This window comes from Equus asinus, chromosome 14 (genome assembly GCF_041296235.1).
Source record: "Equus asinus isolate D_3611 breed Donkey chromosome 14, EquAss-T2T_v2, whole genome shotgun sequence".
Taxonomy (NCBI): Eukaryota; Metazoa; Chordata; class Mammalia; order Perissodactyla; family Equidae; genus Equus; species Equus asinus.
In genome coordinates this window covers 42,427,378-42,442,409 of record NC_091803.1, presented here as the reverse complement: position 1 = coordinate 42,442,409, position 15,032 = coordinate 42,427,378, and the positions used below count along the sequence as shown (strand labels likewise).

The window sequence follows — 15,032 nt, the reverse complement described above, 5'->3', positions numbered from 1 at the left end:
TCAAATTATCTGGGCCTTTTATTTTTATCTCTATGTAAGGTATGCTATTATTTTTTCCCAGTTTTATTGAGATATAATTGACACATAACATTGTATTAGTTTAAAGTGTACAACATAATGATTTATATACGCATATATTGCAAAATGATTATCAAAATGTTTAGTTCACATCCATCATCTCACATAGTTACATTTTTCTCTTGAGACTGAATATTTTTAATGAGTGTTTCTAACTGAGATAGTCTTGTTATAACATGAAGCAAAAAAACAAACAATTTCAGACATAGTAAAACATCTATGTTTTAAAAAAAGACTAGAAGTACAATGGGATATCATTTCACACCCATTAGGATGGCTATTGTGAAAAAAAGAACAGATGTGGAGAAACCGGAACTCTCGTGCATTGCTGCTGGGAATATAAAATAGGCGCCATGGAAAAGTTTGGGGGGTCCTCAAAAAGTTAAACATAGAATTACCATATGATCCAGTAATCCACTTCTCAGTATGTATCCAAAAGAATTGACAGCAGGCACTCAAACAGATATTTGTACACCAACGCTCAGGGCGGCATTATTCACAACAGCCAAAAGGTGGAAACCATTAAAATGCCCATCGACAGATGAACGGATAAACAAAAGGTGGTCTACACATGTTATTCAGCCATAAAAAAGCAATGACGTTCTGATGCCGGCTCCTGCGTGGATGACCCTTGAAAACATTACGCCAAGTCAAAGAAGCCAGACACAAAAGGCCACAGAGCGTATGACTCCATTTCTACGAATGTCCAGAAATGGCAAATCCGTGGAGACAGAAAGCAGATTCGTGGGTGCCAAGGGCTGGGGGGCGGGGGGATGAGGAGTTGGTGTTTAATGGGAACAGACTTTTAATGGGAACAGAACTAATGGGAACAGAAGTCCTGGAAATGGACAGAGGTGATGGTTGCACAATAATGTGAAAGTACTTAATGCCACTGAATTAGACACTTAAAATTGGTGAAAAGGATAAATTTAAGTTACCTATATTATACTACAATTTAAAAAAAGACTGAAAGCCTACAGAACAAAATATTTATTGACTTTTCAGTGGCAGAATTATAAAGGTCATGTCTTCCTTACTCTGCTACAAATTGTATAATAAACATATATTACTACTTATAGGGGGCAGCACAGATAACTGGCTTTAGTTTATAAAATAATGCACCGGCGTATAGTCCACCTGACTCTGTCACACTGCAAATGCAGGCCCTTAGACCTCTGGGCGGCCAGCAGTCCCAGTAGGGGGCTGTGCTCGCTCGGACAACGTCCCTGCCCCAGTCACTGTGCAGCTACCATCCTAGCAGGACGTGAGGACCCAGCTCTCGCCTTCCTCCCAGTCCCTTCTGCTGCTGGGCCCATGAGGGGCAGAGCACAGGGCCCGGGAAACCCCACTGAATGCTGGATGCCTTCCACCGCCCCGTCAGCTCTGAACTAACACTTGACGTTCGTTTGCTCTCACACCCATCCCACACACAGGCAGGATTTCCATTTTACAGATCTGAAAACCAAGGTTCAGACAGACTCAATAACCTGCCCCAGGACACGGAGTTGGCATAGCTTCCTCCAAGGCCTGGCTCCTAGAAACTTCCGGGCCTCGTCTGACTGAATGTCACACACGAGTGCAGTAAGAATTCCCACTACAGGCCCCTTCCCTAAGCCCGGTCACTAGCTTCTGCCTTGTGAGTTTCCACGTCCCAAAAGACAAGTCCCCGTGGGGGCCTGGCAGTCTCCAGTGCCCCGTCCCCTTCTTCGGCCTCACCCACACCCTCCGCCTTCCCGGTGGAGGTCCAGGTGGCCCAGGGCTACCCCGAGGCCCGGCTCCCAGCGGCTCACTTGAGTGCATCCAATGTCCCAAACACCTGCATGAAGCGCTCCCTGTCGAGCACGCGGCCGTAGCGCAGCGTGAGGTAGAAGGTCTGCTTCCCGCTGTACTGCTGGATACGCACGAACAGCTCCTGGGGCCGGTCCTGGGTTTCCGTTATGGGGACCACGTCGGCCACGGGGCAGTAGGTGTCCTGTCGCCAGCCCCAGAAGGTCAGGTGGGCCACCCGCAGCACGGTGCCGGACTCGTTCACGTACAGGATGCCCACCAGCCTCCGGAAGAAGTGGCTCATCCAGCACAGCATGGCCAGGGCAAAGCCAGCGATCCCGCCCACGAGGCACAGGGAGTCGAGGGTCATGAGGCCCTGCGAGTACCAGTAGAAGCCGGGCGGCAGGGCCACCACCGTCAGGGCCGTCTGCGCCACCTTCAGCTGCGACAAGTACCCGAAGGCTCTGATGGCATCAAATCGGTAGACCATCTGGAATTTCTCTGTCTCTGTGCCTGGCGGTTTCTCCTGGGAGGTGGGTGGCCTGCTCCCCAGCCATCTCCTAGGATCCTGCCCAGGGCAGCACCACAGCCGGGAGAGAGGCCCTCCCCGGGCGGCCGGCCCTGGCATCCGCGGCACAGCTCGGAGAAGGGCAGCCTGGAGGGGAGACAGGAGACCATTTCTCTCTGAGGGGACTCAACCACGCTAACCGCACAACCAACGTTGGCAAAGCATCTTACATGGGGTTCCCCCCCATCCTATGAGGTCGCCATTACTGCCAGAGACAGAGAGAAAGGTAAAGCCAGATGCCTTACCTCGTGGGGTCTTCACGCAAGATGCGCAAGACAGGGACCACTACTTCCACTTTACCACTGAGAAGCCCAGAGAAGGTAAGACATTCACCCAAAGACACACAGCCAGTGAGTGGGGCAGGGTCTGACTCAAACTGGTCCTCTTTCCTCCAGGAGGTTCAAGGAGGTGTAGGAAAGGAGGCACAGCCTTCATTCATTGAACAAGTACCCAGGGCGGGCCAACTCTGGGCTCGGCGCTGGACCCATAAGGCTGTGCGAACATCTCCCCGAACAGGACACCGAACAATCAACGTCCTAGTGGAGAACAAATCCGCGAGATCCGTCTAACACCTTTCCAAGTGGCCGCCAGGTTACCGCGTCACCTCGGGTGCTGAAGGGGAACACTGTGTTCTTAGCCTAGTCATGGGGAGGGGGCAGGGATGGAGGCGCCAACCCGCAGCCCAAGGATTTTATGAGCTGCACAGTTCTACACCTTGAGAAGTGCAGTGAAAGATGCCTTGGGGCCAGATCTGGGTTCCAATCCTGGCTCCTGCAGTCACTAGCTGTGGGTCCTCGGGCAAGTTACTCCACCTCTCTGCACCTCAGTTTCTCCATCTTTCAAAACGAGGACTCAGAACGCACCGACTGAGATAATGGCTCTAAAGCCCTCAAGGGCACTTGATGGCTTGCACGGTGAGCGCTCAGTGACACTTAGTTATCCCTGTTGATGGCCCACGTGAGCTGAGCGCAGACGAAGCTGGGCTACTGCAAATCGCGACCCACGCCGGAGGTCCCTCCCGCAGATTCTCCGAATCAGAACCCCAGGCGTCTGCCTGCCTGCCCCAGCCCTGACTCCCAAACCACGTCACCTCCCTCGGTACCCGTTACTCGCCTTCTTACCATGGCCCCGCTGCCTGCTGCCGGAAGTGAAACCCACCTGCCCCCGGAACCTCTAAGAGCGCATGCTCGATAGTAGGCCGGCGTAACGGCGCGTTGCATTCTGGGGTGTGTGGTCCAGAGAGACTAGCTGACACTCTTCCCGGGTATTATGAGAGCGGATGCTCCTCCTTCCGGCGTGCCTTGCGGACGGGGGCTGAACCCGGAAGTTCCGGGTCGAGTTCCGGGTGCCAACGAGTCGTGCCAGGTGTGCGAGAAAGCCAGGGACATGGCGGCGCCCGGCCCAGCGCTGTGCCTTTTCGACGTGGACGGGACCCTGACGCCCCCGCGGCAGGTAGGCGGCGCCCGGCGGGCTGGCGGCAGCCGGTGCAGAGCCCACTGCTGCTCTCAGGCGAGGCCCACGGCCGCCCGGGGTGGGCGTCGAGGGGCTGCCGAAGACCGCCTCCCTCCCCTGGCGGGGCTGAACTCTCTTCTGGGTGTCCGGGAGGGATGAGACGGAGCCCTCAGCGGCTCCTCGAGACCTCAGGGTGCTCGGAGAGATGGGACGGGGGCCGAAAAACTCTTGAGAGCAAGAGGCTCGTGTTGGGTTGGGAAGTGCCGCTCTGGACCCTCACCGCAAGCCTGGGTCAACTCTGGGCTGTGCCTTGTAGCCTGAGATGGAAAACACAGGTTTCCAAGTCAGACAGACCCAGTAGAGGCTCAGCTTTACCTCTTGACAGCTGTGTGACCTTGAGCAAGTCACTTAACCCCAGAGCCTCAGCATCTGCAGCTTTAAATGGGGACATTACGTGTTCCATACGGTGTTTGCAAAGATCGAATGTAGTCGAATGAGTTCATGAAAGTATCTTGCATACAGTAGGCTGTGTTCAGTGATATTAAATAAATGTCATCCGCCGCCACCACCCCCCTTCTCCGGTCCCCGCAGTGGACTGGTGACAGAGAAGACCTAGGTTGTTACAGGCTGCCTGCCGACCTTCCTCGGACTCCTGGAATCGTGCTTCCCACTTCCAGATTTTGCTGCTAGGGGCACAGATAGGTTTCAGTTAAGATCAACATTTGTGTTCAAGCTCGCTCTGGCCTGCCCCTTGCACAAGTTGGTCACTGAATGCCAGCCATTCGAACTTGAGACTGGGCCCAAATGCCCCCACTGTCTTCAGGTTCTATCCCCACCCCTCCTAGTTTTGGCTGGGTGGTGGCAGCGGTGGGCTCCAGAATTCCGCATCCACTGTACATGACCCTGGACGTGTCACTCACCTTTCTGAGCCACAGGGTTGATGTATCTAGTGATGATACTCAACTGTAAGTTCTCCAAAGGTCCTTTCTGACTCTGAGGTTCGGTGATCAACACACACTTGGGGCTTGTTAAAAGCCCATAGCGGTCTAGAGCCAAGGTCCGCAGCCGAGATCAGCGCTTCATTATTTGTAAAGAGCCAGATGGCAAATACGTTTGTCTTTGCTGACCGGGCGGTCTGTAGTAACTAGTGCAACTTTAATGCAAAAGTAGCCGGAGACCACATGTAGACGCAGCGGGCTGTGTTCCAGTAAAATTTAATTTTATTTATTTATTACCAAAACAAACGGCTGCTCGTATTGGCCTATTGGCCGTAATGGTCTAGGGTGTACAGTCCAAGCCTTTTTACATGATAGCATTGGACCCTCTCAGCCTTTCTCCCTCTTTCGTCCCTGGTAGGATGGTTGTTATTACCGTTTGAACATAAGGCAACTGAGACTCAGTGAAAGCATGATCTTATTGATTTCACACAGCAGATCTGGTGCAAGTCTCTTGGGCCTCCGGGCATTGTTATTTGCTAAGTTTGCCATTTTCTGCCACTTTTCTAAGGTGGGAGCTGTTCTGGTTGCTGGGTATGGCATTCAGGAAAGTGCTTCTGATTCCCAGAAGGAATCCGGGTATATAAGCATCAAGTATGAACTAGTAAAGAAACCAGGCAACCCATTAAACCCCATTATTCCCTTAAAACACTTGAAACAGTATTCTTTGCCCTGAACATAAATAATTTTTACGCTAAAAAATCTGTAGTTAAAAAGAGGATTGTTTCTGTGTGCTGGGTGCTCTAGATAAAAAATGAAAATATTTTAGCAACAGATCTATTCATTATACAACCTTTCCCTTCCTCAAAACATGCATTCTCCAACATTGATAAGCACAGTACAATCCAGAAGCGGGAGAGTAAGTTCTCTTTCCTTGCAGCTGCTGAAACAGGATGTGACCTAAACAGGTAAAATCTAATTAAAATCTTCGCACATTTCACTGGGTTAGTAGAATTTTGTTGTGCTGAGTACTTTCCTAAGAAACGCCATTCCTTCTAAAAGCACATGAGACTTTGAACAAAAGCCTGCAAAAAGAAGAGGGGCTTCCAGGTGACTGATTTCCCAGCTTTTTATCATGAAATATTTCAGACATACAGAATCACTGGAAAAACAGTACGGCCATATCCCCACCACTTAAATTCAGCAATGATTGGTGTTAACTTTCTCTCTCTTTTCTTTGGTCTTTGCTGTACCTCTTTCTAAGCTGCAGTCATCACAGTACTTCACCCCTGAATATTTGAGCCTGCATCTCTCGAGGACAAGGACATCTGTCGTAATCACAGTGTCGTCATCACACCTTAGAAAATTATCATCAATTCTCTAATTCTCTACCCTAGTCCAGGGATCGGCAAACTCTTTTCTGTAAAAGACGGGATAGTAACTGGGACCCGCCCCATGGCCGAGTGGTTGAGTTCGTGCGCTCCGCTTCTGCCACCCAGGGTTTCGCCAGTTCAAATCCTGGGTGCGGACATGGCACCGCTCATCAAGCCATGCTGAGCTGGCATCCCACATGCGACAACTAGGGCCCACGACTAAAAATACGTAACTATGTACTGCGGGGCTTTGGGGAGAAAAAGGAAAAAAAGCCGGATAGTAAATAGTTGAGGCTTCGCAGGCCATGTGGTCTCTGTCACAACTGCGCAACTCTGTTGTTGTAGCCACAGACGCTTCATAAATGAGTGGATGCGGCTGCGCTCCAGTTGTCCTTTACGGAAACAGGCAGGAGGCTGATCCTGGTGCACGGGCCCTACAGTGCTGACTCGTCCTCTGCTTCAGTCAATTCTTAACCGTCCCCAAAAAACCTGTTATATATATATTTTTTTTTTTTGGAAGGCGAATTTTTAACATTTTGTCACACTAATTTCAATCTTTGGGTCTTTCTCTGTGTTTTATTTTGTCTGGGTGATTTATAAAGAATTCCTTGTAATTATCAGCACAAGAGATATTTGGGAAATCACAACAGTTTTGCTATGTGGTTATTTTTATTTAATTTTTTTTTTTTGAGGAAGATTAGCCCTGAGCTAACTGCTGCCAATCCTCCTCTTTTTGCTGAGGAAGCCTGGCCCTGAGCTAACATCCATGCCCATCTTCCTCTGCTTTCTATGTGGGACACCTACCACAGCATGGCTTGCCAAGCAGTGCCATGTCCGCACCCAGGATCCGAACCGGCGAACCCTGGGCCGCCAAGAAGTGGAACGTGCGAACTTAACCGCTGTGCCACCGGGCCGGCCCCTATGTGGTTATTTGTAAAGCTCTCTCCTGCAGTGGGGTATAGTTCAGATGCTCTGTTGTGCTCACAAGCAGCTGGGTCTTATTTCCCGTCCAAAAGTATTTGCTGCCACTTGGAAGTGACAAGTTGTGTTCTGTAACCCATTCACATTGCAGAACAGGTCTGATGGCTGCCCACAATACCATCTAGCTCACCAGTGTGCACACGGGCTAATGTTACGCGTAGGCTTCTGTTTGAAGCTGGAGGTATTGCTTTTGTTGTTGTTATTGTTAGTATGGGATTTTTAATGTTTTGCAATCAAAGGAGTTTGCCCTACTTCCTCCCACTTTGACGTCAGGTCTGAGTCAACCACTTGGAGGACTCTGGGTCCCATTTTCACAGTCACTGACTCGTAGAGGCCGCTAATGCAGTTCCAGATTTTGTCTACTAGGTCGAGATCCCACTGGAAGACGTAGAAAAGATTGCACTCTCTTATAAGCCTTTCTGTCCAATTTTATTTAATTAATCACAAGTATATGTATTACTGTAAAAAAAATGTTTCTAAGAAAAAGAGAAGGTTGAACTCTAGATGTTTATTTATTGAAGTTAAGTGAGTTTTTTGGTTTTAATTTCTGGTAACTTTATTTGTAAAGTTACTCCATCTAAGTGTATAATTAAAATTGCTAAAAGTAATAAAATAAGGCTTTAAAGTTCATTGTGATTTGTCTTAATACAGGGGTATCTTTTCATCTTAGTTTATAATTTCTTTTGAATTAGCACACAGTTTGGAATTTAACTGGCATAAAATTATACCTTTGAGACCCTTGTTTATAGATAGGAACTTGCCTTTGGGGAGAGGCTGAAACATCTAGTGATCTTATTTTTGTACTTTTTTTTTGGTTTTGTATAATTATACTAAATCAGTTCTGAATTTGCTGTTTAATCTCATTATGTTAAATCTATAAATGGAGTACAGCGTAGCATTTGAAAGGAATGTGCTAGATCTGTGTGTCTGGGCCTGGAAAGATCACCACAACTTCGTACAGAAAAAGCAAGTTACTGCACAGGGCAAAGACTGAGTGTGTAAATGCATCGAAAAATACCTGGAACAGACACAACAGCTGTTAATATGTTACTGGCATGTTTTAAACTAAGTAAAATTCAGCAAGTTTTTTCCAGTAAAAAGTCAATGTCCCAAAATCACAACTAAAATATATGGACTTGTCTACAGACCTAGAAACTGAATTGGCGTGTATGAAAGCAAGGGTAGTGTCACTCTTGCAATTTTCATCTCCTGATTACTTTCTGGCTCATGACTTTTATTTTCCTTTTTGAAATGTAGAAAATTACCAAAGAAATGGATGACTTTCTACAAAAATTGAGGCAGAAGATCAAAATCGGAGTAGTAGGCGGGTCAGACTTCGAGAAAGTGCAGGAACAACTGGGAAATGATGGTAAACTATACATTGCTAATTACATTTTGGTAAAAGATTAACTCCTCTTCACCACCACCCCCCCACCCGAGGAAGATTAGCCCTGAGCTAACGTCAACCGCCAGTCCTCCTCTTTTTGCTGAGGAAGACTGGCCCTGAGCTAACATCTGTGCCCATCTTCCTCTGCTTTATATGTGGGACGCCTACCACAGCATGGCTTGATAAGTGGTGCACAGGTCTGTGCCTGGGAACCATCGAACCGGCGAACCCTGGGCCACCAAATCGGAGTGAGCAAATTTAACCGCTCGCCACCAGGTGGGCCCCAAAGATTAACTTTTATGAGCATATTGGGACCTGTAGCCATTAAGTATCATAGATAGCCTGAGCCCTCATCTCCATATGACAGACTTCCTGCTTCCTTGTTTGGGGAAACATTTTTTCTGCCTTTATTTTTTCTCTGTTTTTAATCCTCTAAATAAATTTCTGGAGTTGCTGATGGAGCACGAGGCACTCAGATCCATTGGTAGATTCACCTAGAAGGGTGAGTGTCTGTGTCTTTGCCTGGCATACTTCTCGTTGTCCTCGTCTGCTGCCCTTCTAGCCTCAGCTCAGGCTCCATCTCCTGGTCATCCTCCTCGGCCCGGGGCTGAGGTGCGCTCCAGGTCTCTGTGCCTAACACAGGTTTCCCAGAGTTCCCAGTCATGAGGCACCCTCCCCCACCTCCTGAACCTGAGTCCCTAGCACAGGACCCTGGGAAGGTGGGCTTCTTATTGGCCCCTTCGTTGGAGATTCTGACTCAACAGGTCTTCTCTAGGGCCTGGGAATTATATTTTAGCAACTCCCCTCAAGAAACTCTGACGCACAGCCTGCTAGCGTGGCGCTCTCAGATGGTTGGGAACTGTCTGCTTATGTGTTCGTCTTGAAGACTGGGACTATGGCTTATTCATCTCGTGGCCCAGGGCCTCCAGGGTGCCCAGCCTATAAGAAATAGTGGGTGGAGAAACATGAATTGATCATTCTCTTCAGCACTGTTGACACTTTGGACCAAATAATTTTCTGTTGTGGGGGACTGGCCCGTGCACCGTAGGACGTTCAGCAGCATCCCTGGCCTCTACCCACCAGATGCCGGTAGCCCCACTTGCAGTATGACAACCAAAAATGTCTCCAGACGTTGCCAGGTGTCCTCTAGGGGGCAGAATCACCCCGGCTGAGAACCGCTGTTGAAGATGTAACGTCTTAAAGTCCCATCTGTGTGGACTGTCCTTAGTGGGTCAGTTACTGAAAGAGTAGTCTGTGCTGCCCGTTGAAAACTCTGTTCTGCTTACGCTTAATCTTCCGTGTAGGTGCTCTGCCCAGACACGCTGTAAACAGCGTAATGGGCACAGTAGGGCCGGAAATCCTGTCACTGGTCCTGAGTCCCCTTTCTGTGTCTGCTCATGTCTTTAACCACAGGCTCCCCGAGGTTGTGTGTCAGGGTAGGACAGTGTCTGTACCTTTCAGAGAGTGTGAGTCAAAACGACAGAATCGAAACATTCACAAGCTAGAGGAAAGTTGAAGACCCACCTGTATCAGAATCACGTGGGGAGCTTGTTAAGATACAGATATGGGGGCCCCCCCGTCCAACACACGGTGCCTGGAGTCTGCAGTTTGACAAGCGCCTGAAGTTTGAGCATCCGTTAAGATTTATGTGGGTGGCCTCCAAATCTGCATGAATACAAGAATCACCTAAAGAGCTTTTTTTTAAAAAAATGTGATTTTTAGTCTGGCCCCTGCAGATTCTGATTCAGAAAGCCTGAGAGCAGAGCCTAGAAACCTGCATGTTTTTGTTGCTGCCCTGGCAATGCTGACTCACAGAGAGGCTTGGGAGCCGTCGGTGGTCCCTGTCTTTACAGATGGGCAGGCTGAAGGCAGAGGCGTGAAATGGCCCCTCCCAAGTCTCCGATCTCCAGCCCAGACATCAGATTTTAAACTAAGAATGAAGAGCCTTTTAAAAAAAATTTTAAGGAGCTTCTTTCCACTCTCCCGGTCTGTTAAGATGGGATAGCCTTTCATAGTCATTACTGGAGTTTAGCAGTCTTATTGGCGATAGGTGTTAATTAAGAAATAGAAACACAGGTTTCGATTCATCGCATTCTAAGTTTTCTTTTGTTTTGGTTGCAGTGGTTGAAAAATACGATTATGTGTTTCCAGAAAATGGCTTGGTAGCGTACAAGGACGGGAAACTCGTGTGTAAACAGGTAGGTTCTTGACTATCCAAACTGGTGTCTGCTTCTAGAAAAATGCTTTCTAAAAGGGTACTTGGCATTGAGTGCCTCTGGGAGGTATTTAGGGACCTGAGGAACATGGGTGGGAATGACTCTTCGCCCTGTATTTTCCATTTTGAGTGTTGAACCATGTGACTGTTACATATTCCAGACTGTTAACTCAATTTTTATAATTGTTTTTGAGGATACTAATCTAATATTTCTGTTATGATAGCAGCGACTAAGGCAGGCTGCCTCGCTACAGCTGTTTGAAGAGGTACCATGTAGCTCTTATGAGTAGTGCGATCATTCTGTTCAGACATAAGAGAAAGCCGAAGTGCACCGAATACATTTTCTATCAGTGTCTGTAGATGTTTTCATTGAATAAAAGCTGCATCAGTAAACTCTGGGCCTCCCGTGAAGCCTTTGGAAGAGAACGAATACAGAAATCCTAAGTAACGAGGCAGGAAATGGTTTTGACTAAAGCCCTTTCTGGTTTGCCTAATGTTTTCAACCAGAGAAAGAAGGGAAAGAGGGAGAAAGGCAGTGGGGCTTGTCGCCCTCCCCGCTGTGTCAGCCAAGTGACCCCTGACAGATAGTGGCCGGAGCCGTGGGTTTGCCGGAAGGCCGTTTTGAAAATGCCTCCCGCTGAATCAAGTAACCCCTTCATTTTCTTTATGCAGAGTATTCAAGGTCACCTGGGTGAGGCCCTCATCCAAGATTTAATCAACTACTGTCTGAGCTACATTTCGAAAATTAAACTCCCAAAGAAGAGGTGGGTTTGCTTTTAGTAAAGAGGCTTGGCTGGAATATGAAGTAATGTCTGGGGCGTGTGTTTCCACACTCCTCAGGAAGTGATGACTGCTCTTGAGGAGCTGGTAATCACTGTCATAGCTCTTTATGAACTATAACCTTCTCTGCCCAACGGAAATATAATGTGAGCCATGCATGCAATTTTAAGTTTTCTGTAGCCACGTTTAAAAAAAAAGCAGAAGGAACAGGTGAAATTAATTTTAATAGTATATTTTATTTAACCCATTATATCCAAGATAGAATCATTTCAACAGTCAATATAAAACCTTATCAATGATGATTATATTCCTTTTTCGTACTAATTCTTTGAAATCTAATCTCAGTTCAGATTAGCCACGTGTGGCTCGTGGCTACCATGTGGTCCCGCACAGCTCTGAGAAATGTTGATCACACCAGCCTCTGCTTTTGAGAACTGCCCAACTTTTTACCTGTTTACCCATCTATATTGTTACCCACATGAGTAACGTCTCTCTCCAACCTCTGTTGCCTTCTCCTCCCCAGGGGCACTTTCATTGAATTCCGAAACGGGATGTTAAATGTGTCCCCTATTGGGAGAAGCTGCAGCCAGGAAGAACGCATTGAGTTCCATGAACTGGATAAAGTGAGTCTTTCTGAAATACCCCGGGTTTATGAAGATAAGATGTGCCACTTTGTGGCCAGTAGTTAAAGTGTGCTTTCTGAACTGCAGTACAATAGACAATTGCTATCTTTTTGTTTTCCTCAGAAAGAAAATATAAGACAAAAATTTGTAGCGGATCTGCAGAGAGAGTTCGCAGGAAAAGGCCTCACGTTTTCCATAGGTATTGTATATTCAAATGCGTTTCAAGCTTTGCTGTCGGTTTGCCAGGAGGTTGCTGTGGGCCAGTGAGCTGAAAGTGGACTCTGCCCACTGTTCTGGGGGGAAGAGGATTTAACCAGCAGTCCGTCTGCAGGGCAAAACCACTCGCTTGCATAATCAGCCCCAGCAGAGGTTTGCCCGGTGAGGATATGACTTCCAGGCTGCCGGGGCTGCTTCGAAATTCCCACCCAGCAGGCTTCTTCCTGCCTGCACTTCTCCTGGTCAAAAATCAGAGTGTCTTGCTTAATGAAGAGTCAGAACTATCCTCACACCTTTGAGCAGAAGGCAAGCAGATGATGAACTGTACAGGGGAGAGATGGGATGGGAGCCCGTTGGATAAATTAGGCTGAAGGTGTCATACAGTGGTTGAACGGCAAGGGACCTTAGCAGTCCTTTGGGTTGGTTTTACAAATCAAGAAACCAAGGGCCAGAATGGAAAAGGGGCTGTCTGAGTTCACATGGCTTTTGTTTGCAATGGCAGACTGAGGCATGAACGTTTCTGCTGGCTGGTGCTGAGTTCTTCCTGCAGCGCTGACGTCTCAGGCTTGTTTTTGGTCGAATATGCCTGTCAAATGCTTTAAGCACACTGACTTCTCCTGTCAGTGCTGATGAGTGATTACTCAAAGCTGTCTCATTTTACAAGCCCTGATAAATGTACGGGCTGCAGGGAAACTGGGGTTGCAAAGAATTATGTATAATAGATGAATGGGTGGATCTTTAAGTATCTTGAACTGTGAGATGAACATCTTTCTGACAAAGCTTTGAAAGGGTCTTTGTTGCCGATGAAAGCTGCCTGTAAATCACCTTCGGTGTGATTTTCATTTTGCCTGCAAGATGAGCTGGATGCAGCCCGCTTCCAGACGTTTTCCACTGAGCGTGTTAAAACCCCCGGTGAGCACAGCTGACTGAGGCTGCTGTCAGATTGTTACCAGTGTGCATCGTTTAAACGCGCTCGCCTCACGGAGCGCTCCCGTGCAAAAGCATTCCTCACTCCCGGTTGGCACTCTAGGTCTCAGTTTTAGATTTTAAATTTTTAGATTTTAGGTGAAATAATGTTGGGAGAAAAACATAACGTAGAATTCATTTCTAGAACCTCCCAAAAGTAGTGTAAGGAGTAAACGAGGGCCTTGAAAACCAGCCGTGGCTGTTGAGCCGCTGGCAGGAGTGACCTGCTCCCTGGTTTCAGTGACTCAGAGCAGCCCCCTTTTCACCCCTGGCCTCTGTGCTTCCCCTCCCCGCCCGGCAGGAGGCCAGATCAGCTTCGATGTCTTTCCTGAGGGATGGGACAAGAGGTATTGCCTGCGACATGTGGAGAAGGACGGCTATAAGACCATTTATTTCTTTGGAGACAAAACTATGCCAGTAAGTATAGAAGAGGTTTTGCAGTTTCATTGCAAGTTGGGCCTGAAGGTGGGGAAGTGGACAGACGGACGTTTTTTGCCCTCACCCACCCTTTACCCATTGGCCCCGCTCAAACAGAGTGGTGGCTTCTGTTCCATGGCAGGGTGTGGATAAACCACCCTCCCCTCCGTGGACACCCGATGCCTCACTGGAGGCGAGAATCGAGCCTTTTCAGCTCGTCTTTTGAATTAAATATTGCCCACCTCCAGTGCCTTCTGGAACTCCAGTCCCAGGGTGTTGTCAGCTCCTCTTTCCATTTCAGAGCCCTTGCTGGTTTTATTTTATTATTCTGTATTTTCTTCCCCAGGGGAGTTCATTACAAGTGGGCACTAGGAGTTCTAAACGATAGGAGGACAGGGACTCTCACGGGTCTGAAACTCAGGAGAGGGCACCACGGACAGTTAAGAGCTAGGGGTCAGTCCCACGCGGGGTATGGAGAGCTGTCCCAGGGGCTCGGAAATCCCAAGTCTGGGACTAAATCTAAATCGGGAGCTGAGAGCTGAGCCCAGTGTTCAAAGCTAGCCCCAGCAGGAGGAGTAGGTAGAAGAAATGCCCCAGAGCCGCCATCGCAGCAGAGCGAGGCTGCCCCTGCACGGAGGGGCCCCAAGGAGGTCGGGGAGGTGTTGCTGCCGTTGAGGTTCCCAAGAGGAAACTCGGGCCCAGCTGCTTCCCACCCAGCCTTGGGCTCAACATCTCTGGGCTGTCTCCCTTGAAATTCTTCTTGCGCTCTGTGCCCTCTGTGCTTCTGTCTCATGTGCTGCCCCGTGGTGGTAGTTACCTTATGAGCAGGTGTCCCATTTCAGGCTTTGTGGCCATCCTGCACCCAGCAGGCACCTCATAAATGCTGCATGTATGGAGTTTTTATCCCTCTGATCTCTGATCCATTCCGAAATACTTGCTCCTCCGCTGAGGTCTATCCAGGATCGACCTGCCCTTCAGCAAGGTCTTCACATTGTAGTCTTCTGGCGTGAAAGGGACTTCTGGATAGTATAGTCTCACGTCCTCCTTTCAAAATGATAAGACTGGGACTCAGAAAGAGTAAGTGACTTGCCCAAGGTCACACAGCTGGTGACAGAGCTGGTGGCACCAGAACAAACTAGCGTGTGGAAAAGATTCTGTTCTCATTCCCAAATTGATGTGGACCTCTTCAGGAGGCGTACCCTTCAGCCTTATTCTTGATAACAGAGAAATGGTTTCTCACCACATCCTTTTGGTGAAATGCTTTAGATGCAGAG

At 48.3% G+C, this 15,032-nt stretch overlaps 2 protein-coding genes across 5 annotated transcripts in view; one reads left to right on the top strand and one right to left on the bottom strand.

The window, feature by feature from the left end:
- TMEM186 (transmembrane protein 186) lies at window positions 1-3,688 on the bottom strand. Of its 3 annotated transcripts, none has more exons than XM_014849951.3 (2): window positions 3,535-3,688; window positions 1-2,500 (listed from the first exon to the last, which is right to left on the bottom strand). In XM_014849951.3, the coding sequence occupies exons 1-2, from the start codon at window positions 3,631-3,633 to the stop codon at window positions 1,865-1,867; spliced, it is 735 nt and encodes a 244-aa protein (XP_014705437.2). In that variant the 5' UTR covers window positions 3,634-3,688; the 3' UTR covers window positions 1-1,864. The 3 variants fall into 3 exon arrangements, with proteins under 3 accessions (XP_014705437.2, XP_014705438.1, XP_070341051.1); XM_014849952.3 differs by having other exon boundaries at window positions 2,659-3,542; XM_070484950.1 differs by having other exon boundaries at window positions 3,277-3,537.
- PMM2 (phosphomannomutase 2) overlaps window positions 3,646-15,032 on the top strand; it is a 24,660-nt gene continuing 13,273 nt past the window's right edge. Inside the window, exons 1-7 of one of the 2 annotated variants that reach the window (XM_014849950.3) lie at window positions 3,646-3,865; window positions 8,412-8,523; window positions 10,663-10,739; window positions 11,429-11,520; window positions 12,060-12,159; window positions 12,283-12,358; window positions 13,643-13,758. In XM_014849950.3, coding sequence (XP_014705436.2) covers window positions 3,683-3,865; window positions 8,412-8,523; window positions 10,663-10,739; window positions 11,429-11,520; window positions 12,060-12,159; window positions 12,283-12,358; window positions 13,643-13,758 — 756 coding nt within the window. In that variant the 5' untranslated portion in view covers window positions 3,646-3,682. The remainder of the gene's footprint in view (window positions 3,866-8,411; window positions 8,524-10,662; window positions 10,740-11,428; window positions 11,521-12,059; window positions 12,160-12,282; window positions 12,359-13,642; window positions 13,759-15,032) is intronic. The other variant, XM_044747670.2, reaches the window with a different exon arrangement.